Genomic DNA, 18,550 nt, shown 5'->3' with positions numbered 1-18,550 from the left:
AGAATCCTGTGCAATTAAATGTCTTGTCTACCATGAACTGATTTGGTTTCACTGATAGTTGCATCCATAGATGTTCATCTCAGTGCATGTTAAACACATTTTAATTAGTTTGTATAAAATAAATAATTTGAAACTGTGATGATAAATTCTTGATTATTGTACTACTTGATATGTATAAAATATTATTGTGAGCTATACAGCTTTAACTCTATATTACTGTATACTTTGCATTCGCAATAACACTTTAAAAACGCCATTCCTACTTCTGCTATACTGTAATCTAAGCAACAAAAAGCATCTTAAAAATACACCATCTGAGAATTTAGCAGGAATCTGTGCTGCTGTGAATTTTAACTTATCATTATTCATATGTTATGTTATTCTAGATAATTTTTAGTTTGCACACTAACACCTGCAGATGGGGGAAATTGCATGCATGGCGTCACTTATTCAAGGGAGTTAAAACATGGTAATGTTTTCCTTTTAGCCAAAAAGCAATTTTAATGACAGCATTTTCAAAAACAATTTTCATAAAACTGAAACAGCATTCATTGGAAATTGGCAAAACATTTTTGCCTAATCTTAACTTTACTGTACAGTTAACCTTTAAAATAATTTAATAGATTTCTATTTTTGTTTAATAGACATGGAGATGGACATCTTCAGAAACAACTATAAACAAAATTTCTTTTATTTAGAATTTACAATTTGTGTGAAATGAAGCTAAACACGAAAGCTTAATGGTGAGCTAAACAAAAGATGCCACTGTCAGAAAACAATGTTGACATTTATCTGGTTTACTCTGTTAAAGTTCAAGTGTATTTGGGTCTATTAAAAAATGGCTGTTTAAGTCTTAACAGTAATTGGCTACTGTGTAAATTTATTATCAAATGATTCATTTATTAATAGCACATCAAACTTATGTATTAACATGTCCAAATCAGCTTCAAAATCACTAACACCTTTCTCAAATGTATGCCTCTTACTTTTAAGAATATTGTGATACCATTATATGATCCGTGCCTAGCAACATTGAAAGCCATCATAAGTTAACTACATGTGTAAAGCTTTCCCAGTTTGGTCCTGAAAGGAGAACTTTAAGGAGAACTTTCAGTTGTGTATGATTATGCAGTACATATTTTAACGTGTATCACTTACTATTGTCTGGAAGTAAAAACAATACGGCAGAATTCAACTGTAAACTGAATAACAAAAACTATAACAATTTGCGTATTAGTTTTTAAAATAAATATTGTTTTACAAAAAAATAAAACATGTTAAAATAGAGCAACATATATTTGTTACAAACATACTGTATACAATATACAGTAAAAAAAAAGTTATCTAACACAGCACTAAATTAACAAAAATAAACAAACAAGAAACATGATAAAACATTACAGATGGTTTTGTATAATATGCTAAAATGACAGAGATAAAAAATTGCTGATCTAAAACTCCACAAATAATGTGGTTTTCAAAAGGGTAAAACAATTAAGTGACATCATGGAGGGACATAAGTTTACAAGTGGTAGAAAAAGAACCTAACAAGGGGCAATAACTCTCGAATCTGATATCTTTCCCATTTGTCCTTAAGCATGTATCCCAGATAGAACCAGTCATCGTTGCTGTATGTGGTGTACGTCTGGATCTCCACGCGAGGCTGGAAGTTAAAACTGGGTAGATACATGATGTAAATGACCTGCTGGTCCGTGCTCATCAGCTTCTGCCCAATCAGCTTCTTCACGGCAGACATGTAGTCCTTCGTGTACAGATAGAGCACCTCCGGTCGACCCATGAACATGGCTCCAGAAACCCACACAAGATTCTTGAAGATGCAGTCACGTGGCGTCAAGGACGGGTCAAATTCATGCACCTCGCTGTAGGCGATTTTGTTTTCATTCCAGTCCGGTGGGATCTGCATTAAAAAAGAGTGCTTCTCATGTGTGACGGCCCTAAACAGACCTATATCAAGCCAGCTGATATATTTGGTTGCGTAGAGCTTTTCTCGGATGACTCGGTTCATGAGTTCGAACTTGGCGTGCATCACACAGGAGTAGTTCTCATTGATGGTGTTCGGCTGATGGGCTGGGTAGTCTTTCTGTCGGAAAATCTCACTGATGTTTGGTGCTAGTGAGAATGCCCATAATTCCGTCTTCTCAACTTTTATGATTTTAGTCCGATTTGGAGGATACCTGCTTCTCAGTTTTCTGAAAACTTCCAGCACATTGTCTTGGTCAGAAAAAATGATTAATGGATTGTCTAACCTGCCAAAAATACTCATCCATCTATGATAGACACTTGGAGTTCTTGGGCCAGAAAGGTCCTTTGCAAATGCTCCAATGTTAAAGTAAGCTGTCACCACAGTTACCTCAGTGGAAAGAGCAGAGATCTCTGAAAACCTGTGAATGTCTATTAATACTGGGTCTTTTCTCCACATCATACTGGATATCTGAAAGAAAACAAATCTAGGTGTAGAGTACACCAAACATCTTTATGCATTTTTATAAACCCAATGGTCAGTGATGAGAGGAGAAAATATCATCATGTCAGAAAGCTGTCATTTCACTGGGTAAGTGGGTACACCATCTGGCTAACGTGCTTACGTCGTAGGATCGAACCACCTCAGTGGACACATTCTCTGACTGGGTTTTTCCTGTCCCAACCAATGCCCCACAACTGATATATCAAAGGCTGTGGTATGTGTTGTCCTGTCTGTGGTAAAGTACATATAAAAGATCGCTTGCTGCTAATGAAAAATGTAGCAAGTTTCCTCTAAGACTGAGTAAAAAATTACCAAATGTTTGACATCCACTAGCCGATGATGAATAACTATATGTGCTCTAGTGGTATCATTAAACAAAAAACAAACATTTTAACTTTAACTTACTGGATAACTTTATGTATTTCTACCCAATGGCCATGCAGTGTAAAAGATCCCTTGCTACTAAAAATGTAGCGTGTTTCTTTTCTTAAGACTTTGTCAAAATTATCAAATGTTTTACATCCATTAGCAGACGATTAATAAAATCAATGTGCTCTAGTGTTGTCGTTAAACCCCCCACAAAAAAAACCCTTTAATGACTGTCCTGTACATACACCCTAGAGAGATGAGATGTGTGTGCCCAGGACAGCATGCTAGAACCTTAATTGGTGAAGGAAGAAAATGTTTTATTTAATTATGCACTCAGCACATTTTATTTATGGTTATATGGCATCAGACATATGGTTAAGGACCACACAGATATAGAGAGGAAACCTGCTGTCGCCACTTCATGGGCTACTCTTTTCGATTAACAGCAAGGGATTCAATTGATGAAGACACAAACATTTACATGTAGTTACAATGTTAATTTCTTCACATAATTCACTAAAGTCTGTTCTCTTCAATTTATTGGTTATCTAATTTTATTTTTACAATCCTCTTCATTGCTTTTGCTGATGCACTTAGGATGACATTTTAAAAACTATTTCAACAGCTTGTAAAAGTCATCTGACTTCTGTACTTGGGTCTTTCAGCTATACACTTAATCCACTTTTGTTGTTCTCTTTGACATAAGTACATGAACTACAATTAAACAACAAAAATAAAAAAGCTCATCTATGAATTAACAATTCAGTAATACACAAGAGTATGGTGTGTCTAGTTGTACATGGATGACGATTAGTTGTGGTTCAGATTTACAATCTATGCTTGTAAAAGAAGTGCACTTCACTGTGTTATTATTGTGGTATCTAGAGGACAGTAATATCGTCACGTGAGAGCCAGAAGGATGTAAGTGCATAAAAATTATTTTTTAAAAAGCCGAGATAATGAAGGAAAACTGTTTTTCTTGATCAGTAGTTAAGATGTCGAATTTGTTTTAATGACAATGAAAGCTGAACATAGTTATGATTTCTTTGTATATCTGTGGTATTTATAACATATTAGGTGTTTTAGTTATTTGCTTAAATAGTTGTAGTTACGACAATTATTCATGATTAAATTAAATGCGTCATTTACGACCAACAGTATATGAAGTAAATTTAAATATTTATTCTGAAAGAACTTCTAAAACATTTCAGTTTTGCAAATTACATATTTATTTTTAAAAAGGAGAAAGCTTGTAAATAGAACATATTTAGAAACAAACATTAAAAAAGGAATACAAGTAGAAGTATGTATTAATCAAATCACCGCTTAAACAAAATATTACGTGAAAAAGGTTATTTTACTTTTGTTAATAATACGAATGTGAAAAAAAATACTCTGACTCGTGAAATCCTTGTTTTCTTTGGCCCACCCCAGATTTTGTTTAACCTTATCTGGTGCAGGGTTTGTGCCAGAGGGTAAAATGGGTATGGTACCATAATTAAATATTTTTACAGAATTTATTTTGTAAGTTAACTTTTTGACAAAATTAATTACTCTTAATTACTGTATGATTTTCTTAATCCTAACCCTAAACTTAACCCATTTTCTTTCTGAGGGAGGATCCCCCATATCTCCATTGACTGTGGTTGCATTCAATTCCATAGAGTCATACCCAAAAATTTCTATCTGGCAAAAATACTGTGGTGGTAGTGCTCCATGTTGTTTGTTCCCATTACCATAGTTTGACACCCAATAGCCGATGTATTTTTCGTGCTGGGGTGTCGTTAAACATTCATTCATTCATTCATTTCATGTTGTTTGATGATGGTGCATCAGAATCAGACGACTTGTCCATACCAAACCTCTTTTTCTAGGCAAGTATTCGTTCCTGATGAGTCATCAGAAAAGCTGATGTCATGTTGTGTGCAGTATTCATTCTGTGTTCTTTGCGCCATGGGTGTCCTTTTGCAGATAGTTCCTGGTTCTGCTGCCTCAGGGTGTACTTCACTAGTTTCAAGAATACCTGGTTTATCAGCTAGTGCAACAGACAAACCAGAACAGTTAAGCAAACTGAAACTGGTATCCTTTAATGAAGAAACTATGTTTAGCAGCTCTTTGGTTTGGGATACACCGGGTTCAAGTGAAGCTCATTCAAAGGATATAGGGTTCACATTTCCAATGAGGGTGTGTACTGGATATCAAATCCAGAAGTAGTGAACACTATACCATGTCCACCTGTTGAGCATGCAGGATTCTCTCCAGGTTACATTGAGTGAACAGTAAACCCTACTGCTTCTGCTGTGCGTTTGGTGGACTCTCCGGGTTCTGTTGTGTGTTCAGTGCACACTCCTGTTTTTTTGTGTATTTGGTGATCTCTCTGGGTTCTGTTGTGTGTCCAGTGCACTGCCTCCATCTCCAAACAGTTGATATGAAGCTTCCTCTCGGAGAGATTCCATACCCTTGAAATGTGTTGATCCAACAGATGCGCCCCGTACCCGTGCAGCAATGCCTTTGGTGGACTGAGAACGGAACGCAGTACGACGTTTGCGTCCTCGCTTAGCGGAAGAAGGGTTGTTACCTGGTTGCCTCCTAGTGTCAGGAACCCTAGGGATCTGAGCTGACTGTAAAAAAGCAGCCTTTTTCACAGGAGGCTTGAACCCCGAAAACGTGGACCGACGTTTACCAGAGGTTGAGGGTTGAGTGTTCAGGACTGGTCGCGACAAATCCTTGTCTAGGACAATATTAAAATCGGGACTGAAAAGTAAATTTTCCCGTACCGAACGTGTACGAAAAAACGTCTTCGCAACGTTTGACGCACTCAAACCCGCCAGGTAATTTTCACGCCGTAACAAAAGACTGTTCGCAAACAATCGACCAGATAACTGAGTGATATGCTTAGAGGCTTTTGACGCAGCCTCCAAACAGCCTTTCGCCATAGCGGGAAGGCTCTCGACAGCCTTATCCAAGCCAAATAGGAACGTACCTAAATGGTTATTAACCTGGAACATCGACTTAGCCAGCCGTTCGAACGATTCCAGATCCGCGATTGGCAATTACACATGCGGCGATGGGGAACAAGCGACTCGCACACTAGCGGGAACGACCGCTGGATGTTCGAGAAAATCCGCCGTTGGGTACTCATGAACACCCACTCCCATGATACGATCACTGCCAGTGATCAACGCTTCAATGTCACAAAGTGAACTGTGCCCCTCCTGAGCAAGTGGTAAACCTGACTCCTCACGAGGAGTGACCAAATTCAAGGAACGGTTCCCGAAGGAGACACCCTTGAATGTAGGCTGGGCCTCAACCTGAGGTATAGCGTCCCCGCATACCTGTCGGACCTGGTCCCTGACAAAAGCCAGAACCGCCGGATAATCGCACTCCTCCTCTACCTCCGAACCGAAGTGAGAGAGAGCTGGGTCAGCGACAGAATCCGGTCCAACCGATGCTTCCTCTGAAGCCAGGTCACTGTCCATTAGATCCCGAAGATCTACATGGATTCCTCCCCCTAATCGAGACGCCCCTGGGGCAGCGTCTCCCGAGACGGAAACAATAGGAACCGAACGACAATCCCTAACTGTATCGTCAAACTGCTGTCGAGACGCAGTTTCTGCTGGTTTTGGCGGAAAATCAGGGGGGGGAGGGAAGGGGGAGGAATGGGAGCCGCACCCGACGGTCCCGTCTGTGAAAGCAATAATCCCAACTGAGGCGAAGTGTTACGAAATTCCACAAAACTCCGAAACAACGTTTCCTGAAAGCCTAACGGTCGGCGTTTGCGGCCACAGAGTACCCCCGACCGAGGGGTATCTGCGCGAACCTCGTCCTCTATCGAGTAAAATCGAAGAGGTAGGGACCAAAGATGGTGCAAACTGTGAGGAGATGTCCGTTGCTACCGATGTCACCGGACCCTTGGAGTAAACATATGTAAACAGAGGACCCAAACGGGATGAGTCCTCCACCCCACGGTAAACATCGGTCGGGATGCCATCAGAGACGGATCCCGGCATCGGAACAACTGGCTCAGTTCGAAGCAAACTGGCAGAACTCGCCTCGGGTCTTGAGAATGCTGAGGTGCCGAAGCGACTGTCAGCAATCGAAGGCAAAGTCGGGGCCACCTGCTCTGCGGACGAAGCAGTGGATCTATGCACAACGGAGTGCATGTGGTCGGTAACCGATGAAGTCGTCAAAACCGGTGCCGCGACGACTCCACCCTGCCCCCCCCTTCTGTTTGTAAAGGTAACCGTAACGCCGATGGCGACGCCCAAGATAAAGCCACACAAACAGAAGAAGGCGCCGTCACTAACGAAGACGGCTCACTTACCATGGTCACAATAGGAGCCCGGGGGGGGGGGGGGGGGGGGGGGGGGGGCGGGGCGCTCCCAAAGTATCGGTAACTGTAACACGGACCGACGAAGAAACACACTTGTGTTTCCCCCCTTTCCGGACACTTTTCGAAGTGTCCACAGACTTATGGGACCTACCCACTAAGTCCAACTTGCTGACTACTGCCGAAGCAGCCGACAAGATTTTGCTGGTACCCGAAACCTGAGTCTGCGAACCGAACCGAACCCACTGGTCAGGAGACCACGAGGCGCAGATCTCACACTGACGGTCTTGAGAACAAGACCGACAGTCCGGACACAACACGCGTGTGTCTTTACGTCGTAAAGGAAATAGACAAGCATCTTGCGCACAAACTTTCCATGCACTAGCTGTCAACGAACTCACGTCAGACATGGTAAATTCAACACAGAATTCCCAACTATCAACCGTATGTAAAGTTCAACCGAAAAACAAACACAAAATTACAAGTAAAGAAAACTTTTTGCCAAAGCTTAAACAGGTGTTGACAGGTGGACTGCAGAATTGAGAATGAAGTTACAGGTAGCCCGTGCAAGGATAGCATTGCACATATCCGGCAAGGGAGAGAATTCTGCAGTGTGTAGGTATGACTCAGGTTGAATAGCATATTTGTTGTGCTAGCACAGTAAGTTGAATAAGACTACATGTTTATTATTATAATTATGGTGTATATAAAATACAAACATTAATGTCACTGCAATTCCTATTTATATATACAGACACCATTCTTGTCCGTTGCCAAATGGTTCGGTGCATGCACTACCAAAAGTTTTTCTTAAATAGCCCGGGCTCTCACAACGACAAAAGGCATATTATTTTTAGGATTCAAGCACATAAAAATATTGACATAATGTATGCTCTATTGTACTTCGCATTTGTAATTTCTATCAGAGACCGATAACAAAGAATACATGTGTGTCGTATTTGGCACATACGACCTATGTCAGACATAATTATATAACAAACTGTATTTAAAAAGGGTGTATCTACCACACACGACCAGTCGTGTTCATATAATGGACAGCAAGCAAATCGGAGGAAAGTCGTATGTGTCAGTTACGTCTATTTTCGTGCAAAATGGTATTTGTGATTCACTTACGACCATTTAAATTCTTCTGTATAAGCGATGCAATTAGGGACACAGCTATGATTTTTTGTGACAATATGTAATCGTGGATGATGATTCCGAATATGCAAAAAAGACGTTTTAGGTCGTATCTGCCACTTACGACCTTTTAGCTCTCACGCGACGATATACATAACTAATTAATTATCAAATTACCTCTGTTGGTCATTTATTCATAAAATAGGCAATACATGTACATTAAAAACAATTGTATTTGTAAAAGGCTGGTCAGTAAATAGTATAATGAATGAATAATTAATGAATGATTAGTTACCTCAGTCGGTCGTTCATTCCAGGTGTTGGGGTGCATCCGCTTCACGCCATCTGTTAATGAAAGAAGACTGACAATGTTTCAAAGTTTGTGTCGTCACTATGATTTTTTATCACATTACTGTCATACAAAGAATAAAAACAACATTCATATTTAACCCAATACTGTCATATTTATAAACAATAAAGACAACATTCTTGTTTTATAATATTACTGTCAAACAAACAATAAAAACAACATTCTAGTTTTATCACATTACTGTCATACAATCAATAAAGACAACATGCTTGTTTTATCACAATACTGTCATACAGTCAATAAAGACAACATTCTTGTTTTATCACATCACTGTTATGCAATCAATAAAGACAACATTCTAGTTTTATCACATTACTGTTATGCTAACAATAAAAACAACATTCTAGTTTTATCACATTACTGTCATGCAAATAATAAAAACAACATTCATGCTTTATCACATTACTGTCATATTAAACAATAAAGACAACGTTCTTGTTTTATCACAATACTGTCATACAAACATTTAAAAACGATATTCTTATCTTATATCCAAACGTCACATTTTGGCTTCCTTTTGTTTGTGTTTTAAGATTTGCATTAATTATCAATATGTTTTTATCACACTGCTGTCATACAATCAATAAAAACAACAATTTTGTTTTATTCAAATGTTACATTTTGGCACTCTTGTTTGTAGTTTTAAGGTTGTGAACTACTCTTGTTTTATCACATTATTGTAATTTTTAAAACATTTTCATTGGCATCCTTTTTTGTGTTTAAGTTTGTTACTACTATTATTTTATCAGATTTATGTTCAAGGCATATAAAGCCTCAGTCACACTGTCAAGGATCATCTCACCAGATCCACAACGGATGAAAACCTCATGGATGCACCACGGTTTAACTACGGTTTTCGACGAATAAACCAAGGATTATTAAGGATAGAGGTTAGTTGACAACGGGGAGCACTACAGGTCACTACGTGTCGCTACGGATTGCTAAGGATCAGTACAGTTTAGTACGAACCACAACGGGTTGTCACGAATGATGCTGGATCGTATCTGTGGCTAACCCGGCGTCCTGATCCTCGACAGTGTGACCGGGGCTTGAGGCCGAGGATTACTACGATTAAGTATGGATAAGTACATACAAGTACTACTACGATTGATCAGGGATTTAATACAGACAACTACGGACCACAACGGATTGTCACGAATGATGCTGGATCGTATCTGTGGCTAACCCGGCGTCCTGATCCTCGACAGTGTGACCGGGGCTTGAGGCCAGGGATTACTATGATTAAGTATGGATAAGTACATACAAGTACTACTACGATTGATCAGGGATTTAATACAGACAACTACGGACCACAACGGATTGTCACGAATGATGTCGGATCATATCTGTGGCTAACCCGGTGTCCTGATCCTCGACAGTGTGACCGGGGCGTGAGGCCGAGGATTACTACGATTAAGTATGGATAAGTACATACAAGTACTACTACGATTGATCAGGGATTTAATACAGACAACTACGGACCACAACGGATTGTCACGAATGATGCTGGATCATATCTGTGGCTAACCTGGTGTCCTGATCCTCGACAGTGTGACCGGGGCTTGAGGCCGAGGATTACTATAATTAAGTATGGATAAGTACATACAAGTACTACTACGATTGATCAGGGATTTAATACAGACAGCTACAGACCACAACGGATTGTCACGAATGATGCTGGATCGTATCCGTGGCTAACCTGGTGTCCTGATCCTTGGCAGTGTGACTGGGAATTAACCATACTTAAAATATGTTATGTTGAGTAAAACGTTTCTTTCATTTCTGCTTCTGCTCTGAAAGGAAAGTTTATTTTGTTTAATGACACCACTAGAGCACATTGATTTATTAATCATCGGCTACTGGATGTCAAACATTTGGTAATTTTGACATAGTATTAGAGAGACGCGTTAAATTTTTCCATTAGTAGCAAGACATCTTTCATATGCATCATCCCACAGACAGGATAGCACATACCACGGCCTTTGATATACCAGTTGTGGTGCACTGGCTTGAACGAGAAACAGCCAATGGGCCCACCGATGGGGATCGATCTGAGACAGACCAAATATCAAAACCCTTGGAACACACTGGTTTATGAACATGCAGCAGCTCATTTGTATTCGGTTAGTCAGAAGCATAGCATTTTGTTTACATTAATATTATAAGGCGAAAATAAAAATTAAGTTTGTTTGTCCAAACCCAACCGACCCTCGAAAATCGGCCTGTGTCAAAATCGGTTTTGACCTCTTTTCGGGAAGATTAAAAAAACCAAACATTATTATTTTTTTAAACCAATTTCAGTTTTGGTGTAAACTAGTATAATACTGAGCTGTTGTTGGTATCTGTTGAAGATACCTTTTGAAACTCCTATATACATGTATTTAACCAAACATTATTAACGTTAAATTTGATTTGTTAGAAATGAATTTTTTTTGTAAATTGCTATTAATAGTAACAAGAGTGTCGGTGCCACAAGATGTCATGATACAAGTTGGTTAAACATGCTCTTGTAAAAAAATTGCATTCAGTGTCAAAATTACATCAAGCCAGTTCATGGAGATGGATTTGTGGTGGGTATACATTTATCAGCATGAATGTACAATGTATGTTTAGGGAGAATTAAAAACTGATATCAATAAGTTTGCAATATATGATCCACAAATGTTCAAAACTATTAATATTAATACATGACAGAACAGAATGTTTCCTATATGTATGCAGCAATTATGTGCAAATGATTTATTTCATTCTTGCAAAAATAAGTATGGAGTCAAAATAAAAGAAGAAAAAACAAATCCCTATCTACATGTACCTACAAAAATATTTTCGAAGATGGCCTAATATGCCACATACAGGTAGCTCCACATGTATATGGCATATAATTTATCTACAAGTACTTACAAAATATGGCATAAAGCCCATAGATGAACCCAAACGTCAGAGCAACCTTTTTACAAATACTCTGCCACATCGAGTCACCTCCCTTCGACATGTTAGCCTGGAAATAAAAGACAACAATTCAATTAAACCATCATCAACAGTCTGCAGGAACTGGGCCGTTTCACAAAAGGATCTCTGCTAAAATTAGACTACAACATATAGTACCTCTAGTTTGATGCACAGGTTGAGGAATTAGACCGGCCTCGGTGGCGTCGTGGCAGGCCATCGGTCTACAGGCTGGTAGGTACTGGGTTCGGATCCCAGTCGTGGCATGGGATTTTTAATCCAGATACCGACTCCAAACCCTGAGTGAGTGCTCCGCAAGGCTCAATGGGTAGGTGTAAACCACTTGCACCGACCAGTGATCCATAACTGGTTCAACAAAGGCCATGGTTTGTGCTATCCTGCCTGTGGGAAGCGCAAATAAAAGATCCCTTGCTGCCTGTTGTAAAGAAGAGTAGCCTATGTGGCGACAGCGGGTTTCCTCTAAAAACAGTGTCAGAATGACCATATGTTTGACGTCCAATAGCCGATGATAAGATTAAAAATCAATGTGCTCTAGTGGCATCGTTAAATAAAACAAACTTTACTTTTAGGTTGAGGAATTGTACGGTCTAGCAGCAATAATCTTCAAATCCCCATTTTTTGACTGTGTACTCAGTAACACTTTTCCACATACAGCACCATTCCTCAAATACATTACACCTAAGAACATTAATAATTTATACCATGTCTGTACCTTGTTTTGACATTTGTTTGTCCAGAAATACATAATTGCATGACTGTATTTATGTAATCATAATAATTTAACTGTTATACATATAGTTAATGAGTTTTAGACTTGTCATATTCTTTTTAGTCACATCCAAAGGGTTCATTTTCTATTTGAAATACTTTGAAAAAAATATACACTATATGTTTACATGTAAAAGGCATCCAGTTGTAGGTCCCCTATTGAACAAATTGCTGAAGAAAAAAAAAATTGACATGTGGATATTCTAAATATATAAATATTAAATTGTGTATGAATTTCTCTACAGTCACTGTGATGCACACTGCCACAGCTGTGTGCATAATAATAGTTAAATTAATAGCAGTTGCATCTGCCCATGCATTTATTATTTTTACAGGCACGTTTCACAAGTTCATAGTACATCTATGTCAGCATATTCATAATCTTTCACCGAGCCACAAAATGTGGCAGATACTATTTCAGAACTTGCAAACAATATTTGTATGGATGCCCTGACTGCGAGTATGTGTTCAATTTTATAATTTCCAAAAGCAAATATCTATTTTCTTGTCTCGTTTTTCTTTTTGCAGTGATGAAGTGCATTAATTTATACAATGAGAGATGAGATGAAGCTCAGTGGTATAGCACTCACTTGATTTTTGATCGGTCTGGGATTGATCCCCATCTGTGGACCCATTTGGCTATATCTTGTTTCAGCCAGTGCTCCACAACTGGTGTAACAAAGGCCATGATATGTACTATTCTGTCTGTGGGATGGAATATAAAAATTCCTTGCTGCTAAACAAAAGCGAGAAGCCCATGAAGTGGACACAGCGGGTTTCTGCTCTAATAATCTCTGAGGTTCTTAACTATATTTCTGACACCATAAAACAGTAATTGAAATGTGTCAAGTATGTTGTTAAATAATTTCTTTAATCGTTTTTTGTACAACGTACACCACTATAAGAAACCTCTTTAATAAATCCATGCTGTCATCAGCTGGATTGGAGAAACAGATAGTGCTGAAGATTGATGTGACGATTTCAGAAGCCTGCCACACTTTTAATAATCCTTAGAACCTATCTGGAAATAAGAGGAAGGGTCTAGTCTGTGCAAGATGAAACCTGCTTCCATCTAATGGCATACACTTAACAACAAAGGATCTTTTATATAAGTTTCTATAGACTAACCACGACACCACAGATCCCTTCATACATTCATCATGTAGCACTGGTTAAGACAGGAAAGCATGGACCCTGTCATCACTCAAAGCAGCAGCAATACAGTGGACAGAACTCTACTTGAATGTCTGTCAATGACTAACTTTTACTCAGATTTCACGTTCATGAAGAAAACATGCTGTGGTTATGGCCAGAACATCCATGTCTGTACCTTGAAACAGGATGTTGTGGTGACTCTGCTGATAGCAAAGATCAGCATGCAATAGTATTCTTGTGTTCATGGTGCAACACTTCATTAGGTTGTGAGAAATGACTCAGCTTCTACTGGGTTGAAAGATTCCAAAATGCATTCTAGCAAAGTAGAAAAGACCAGAAGGCCTTTCTTTTGCATAATATAACTTTAGGCTTCCTGGTTTGTAAATTTTCCAAGCAGTCATAGTGTCTTACTACACATTGCATTTGCATTATAATTTAAGTTGCATTATAATTTAAGTTAGGTTACATTCAAGGTATACATGTATCTGATGCAATTCTCCCACCCTCATCCCCTAATGTTTTTAGAGCATGTCATACCATTTTGGGTCCAGCATGGGTAAAGGACAGGGACTTCCAGTTAGCATGCTGTTCTGATGGACAAAGTGTAAGAATTATTGCCACATTAAAGGAGGGGACAATTAGGGCATTTGGCCTGGTATGCATATTCAACGATATATAATGCACATTATTGCTTAATATCAACAAGTATAATCGTATAGCTAATTAATAAAACGGTTAAATGTGACGGCTATTATATATAACGGGCGCAGCCATTTTGTACCATCCCAGTGAATACGCCCTCTGACGAGTTGGTGGTTACGTAATACCTAATGTGTCATGTCAGGAATTAGTCTTCGAACTGAAGAAACAAAACATACCTGATTTTTGCGAATGCATCACAATGTTCTGTAATAATAGCCATCCCAGTAAGCCAGCAACAATTATATATTATTTTTCAATACAAAATAAATCACCATTGTCAGTGTTGAAATAACTGTATTATGGTTTTACATAAATTAATCCATGTACTGAAATAATAATCGGGAGTGTTTTCTTGGTTAATTGGTCTTTTCTTTCCGTGGTCTGTACCTGTGGTTCCTGATTGGCAGGTGTATATTTAGACAGTCCCCAGACACTGTGTCTAGACACACTAAAAAGACGTGCCTTTTTTTATTAACACAGGGTATTGTATGGTAACCGCACGGATACCCCTCCAATCGCAATGAGCATTATCAGCTGCCTGCTTTATTACTGTAAGTAATTCTGTAAAACCCTTGATTAAATAGACTTTCCCATCTAAAATCACAGTATCGTGAGTGGTAGTTTTTGCTCGAACGTACCCTACCAATAGGCCTAATAATATGCATTTTTTCTTTGGATTTTTAAAAAAAAGAAAAATACTGTAACTGTTTCGTTCTATTGATGCAAATTGAAATATATTTAGTTAAATAGTTTATTATACTATCAAGTCATTTATGTTGTTTTACAAGTCAGGTTGATGCAAGCGAAGCGCCTTGTCGTAAATTGGAGGTTTTGTTTACACTGTGCTTAAGAGGAGATGGACGGAGCTGACGTCACTTCGCCCCAAGCTATACCACCGGTCGTCACAAAAACGAAACAAAATGGCTGCCCCCAGTTAGCAGGAATAATCATGTGTTTTTATTAACTTAAAGTGTCAGTATGTGTTGGTGGTCCGGGTATGCATCTTTCCAACACATAAGGCTCTTGTTTGAGATGACCCTACCTTTAATGAATCATTGGCTACTGAATGTCAAACAGTTAGTAATTTTGACGTATATATAGCAGGGCCTCTAGATTATGGTAGCCCCACTCCCATGGCTAGTGATATTCAATGTAGGGCTAGTAAATAACTACTATTGCCATGTCCGACGGCTAGTGAAAAAACCCATTGCCAAATGTTGCAGTTAAGTCTATTCTGTAAATATGAATATCCTGACCTCACTCCAATCCCAATGTTAGTGTTTTAAGCTCAATCTCCCTCCTTAGGTGACATATCTGATTATTACTATTAAATATATAGTAAAATTGTATTAACTTAAAGTAAAGTAGGGCTAGTGAATTTTTAATTGTGGCTAGTAAAAAAATTTAATCACTGATCCCATGGCTAGTGGATTTTACAAAATTTCTAGAAGCCCTGTATAGTCCTAGACAAACCCGCTACATTTCAGGGGTTCTAATTTTCCACACTGACCCAAACCTGACTCACCCTGTGCTGTCTTATTTACAGCAGGCCATATTTTTTCTTAGCAGGACATATTTGTTTCAGCCAATAGGTTTAAAAAATAACAACAGGCCATATTTTACTTCCTATTTCGAGCACTGCGTCGGCCACTTTAAATTTCTCCTACAATTACTTTTGTAATGTGGGATTTTTCATACCCTCCCCCATATAACATTTTATAAGATTAAGACCAACCCCACCCCTTTGAAAATTATGTAACATTCAATACCCCTATGCCATTTTCCCTATAACTTATCCAATATTATTAGTTCAGACTGGATCCTAAACAATCTGATTATATACCAGTAGATCTAACAGCATTTCGTGGACTCCCATGTCCAGGTGACATTTCATCTATAAATAACAATTTAAATATCAACCAATTACACTTCGCCTTTTATAATGTTATTCGGGAGCATACAAATTCAAAAAATATCGGGCAAGACTATTTATGCAATAGGCGAACTTGTTGGTCTATTTCAAAATTGAAAAAACAGGGGGAAAAGCGCAGTAATAAACTCTTGATTGTATACTGGTATAAACAGATTTTATGGCTATACCATCACGTTTTTTTTTTCTTTCTTGAAACAAATTTTATATAAAATTCACCCGAATCATATCGTATACCCTCGGCATAATCCCAAATGTTTTCAAATTCTTTTCAAATCACTGGCATAATTTTGCAAGTAAGGTTTTGATTGGTCGAATGAAAGGTCAACTGGACATGAGCTCCAACGGGCTGCTGTTAGATCCACATATAATAGTGGAGATAATTTTAATTAGACTGGATTCTAAAGAGAACACCATTTGTTAAATAAACCCAGCAATGAGTGGCTGCATTTTACTTTACAAACAACTGTTTTGAAAACATTAATAACCATCGGCAGATCCAGGGCGAGGTCATGGGGTGTGTGTGTGAGCCCAGTTTGAAGTGCCTTTTTTGTTTTGATTAAATTAATTAATCATCCACAATATACAACTCTAAATTGATCTGAAAACATTGTCTCTAACCATTTTTATTTCAAAATTTTCGAAGAAGCATGCCCCCTCCCTCCTCCCTACACATCTCACCCCTTCCAGGAGTAAATGCATTTGTTGACAAATTCAAATTGCCATTTTTAAGAATCCCCCCCAACCTTTACAAAATCCAGGATCCGACCCTGATTATTGACCAACACACCCTCTCTAATTCATCCCATAATAGCTCCTGCCCCCTAGAGTGTGACATGTATATCTAATGAACAGACCCAAAGATTTTTCTTACATTACCAAACATCTGAAAGCAACTACATGTAAGTTTCATTCCATCAGTATTTCAACAGACTATGGGTGGAAATATTTCTACCTGTTACACCCCACCCCCCGCACAATCCCCATTGTACTGATACAAGACGGAACCTCACCATAGCCCCAAAACGAATCCTTAATTGCTACTCTGGGGTGGGGGTAGACCGAGTACTCTGACTGTAAGAGAGCTAGACGGACAATTACAAAGCTCAGCGATCTATTTCGAGACGTAGATCACGTGATCGCCACTGGGCGATTCCACCTTGTGCAGCAGTTACAGGGGCCGTCTCATACCAAGCGACGTTACAACATGGAAGAGTTGGCTAATGCCGTTTTGGATGAATTTGGATTTAATTACGTCATTAAACCAAAACAATTACACATTATTGATTCCATTTTGAATTTGAAGGATACATTTGGGGTGTTATCGACAAGATACGGCAAAAGTATGTGCTACGTACTGCCTCCTCTTATGAGACGGCCCCTGTAACTGCTGCACAAGGCGGAATCGCCCAGTCTCGAAATAGATCGCCGAGCTTTGTAATTGTTGCGACGGAGTGTCACGAAGCGTAGCTGAATGTGGGTGCTGTCGGGTTTCTTTCTGTAGTATGTGTATTAGTGATTAATATGTGGATTTTTTTGTATCAGTTAACTCGAAAATGATCGATGTAAAGGTATTTGACGTCAAACATAGGATTGTTGTGGTATTATAGCGGGAATCTTTGCCTACCGTTTGGTAGTCAGGAATTGCCATAAATATACATAGGTTGGTCTCTGACTGTAATGAGAGCGTATTTATGTCCAAATGTCAGTCTAGCTCTCTTACAGTCAAGAGTACTCGGGCTAGGGATGTATGACTCGATCCCCAGTTATAAACTTCGCTCACCAGTCTAGACCCCCACATAAATTTCTGCACAGATGCCTGATTATTGAACCGGTGAATCACGCGGCCATTATTACAATGACTGTATGAGTATGTCCGATTGCGGGATCGTTCAAATCGTTGTTTACTTAACTACAAGTTACAACACTTCAACTTTCAAGTTCAGTGATATGCTGCGACATTTGCAATAGAAAGAAGTAATGTATACAATGTATTGCTGACTGCACTATTTCACTATATTATCTACACTCTTCATCACTGAAATTTATTTAAAAGTGTATATATACCTAACACCTGTAAGGCTGTATCATTTTCTTCGCCCCATTTTTATACCATTCCGGAAGGGCTTATTCTGTTTTTGGTTTTTGTTTCTTTCTCTACAAATGCAAATCGTTACCTGAATCTGGACCGGAGTCACGAGACAAACAACGGACCTTTAATTTAATCATCTAGCACAGTAAACAAAGATATACTGTTTAGAGTAACACCAAAATACTTTTGAGTATGTATGTCAAACATTCATGCGCCACACACACACACACACACGCATACAG

General features: G+C 38.7%; 1 protein-coding gene across 1 annotated transcript; it reads right to left on the bottom strand.

The window, feature by feature from the left end:
- Positions 1–1,302: 1,302 nt before the first annotated feature.
- LOC121376156 lies at positions 1,303–18,345 on the bottom strand. Its single transcript, XM_041503963.1, has 4 exons — positions 18,284–18,345; positions 11,596–11,692; positions 8,620–8,669; positions 1,303–2,452 (listed from the first exon to the last, which is right to left on the bottom strand). The coding sequence occupies exons 2-4, from the start codon at positions 11,684–11,686 to the stop codon at positions 1,523–1,525; spliced, it is 1,071 nt and encodes a 356-aa protein (XP_041359897.1). The 5' UTR covers positions 11,687–11,692; positions 18,284–18,345; the 3' UTR covers positions 1,303–1,522.
- Between the last annotated feature and the right edge of the window lie 205 nt (positions 18,346–18,550).

The sequence above is a fragment of the Gigantopelta aegis genome, chromosome 6 (genome assembly GCF_016097555.1).
Source record: "Gigantopelta aegis isolate Gae_Host chromosome 6, Gae_host_genome, whole genome shotgun sequence".
NCBI lineage: Eukaryota > Metazoa > Mollusca > Gastropoda > Neomphalida > Peltospiridae > Gigantopelta > Gigantopelta aegis.
This window is presented reverse-complemented; position numbering and strand designations above follow the sequence as displayed.

What these genes read in the sequence shown, in the direction of transcription:
- LOC121376156 (XM_041503963.1), bottom strand. Translation starts at nt 11,686, where the DNA reads ATGTCGAAGGGAGGTGACTCGATGTGGCAGAGTATTTGTAAAAAGGTT. An exon ending in TGGGCTTTATGCCATATTTT is followed by an intron (nt 8,670 to 11,595) that starts GTAAGTACTTGT and finishes TTTCATTAACAG; the next exon opens with ATGGCGTGAAGCGGATGCAC. An exon ending in GGAATGAACGACCGACTGAG is followed by an intron (nt 2,453 to 8,619) that starts GTAACTAATCAT and finishes GTTTTCTTTCAG; the next exon opens with ATATCCAGTATGATGTGGAG.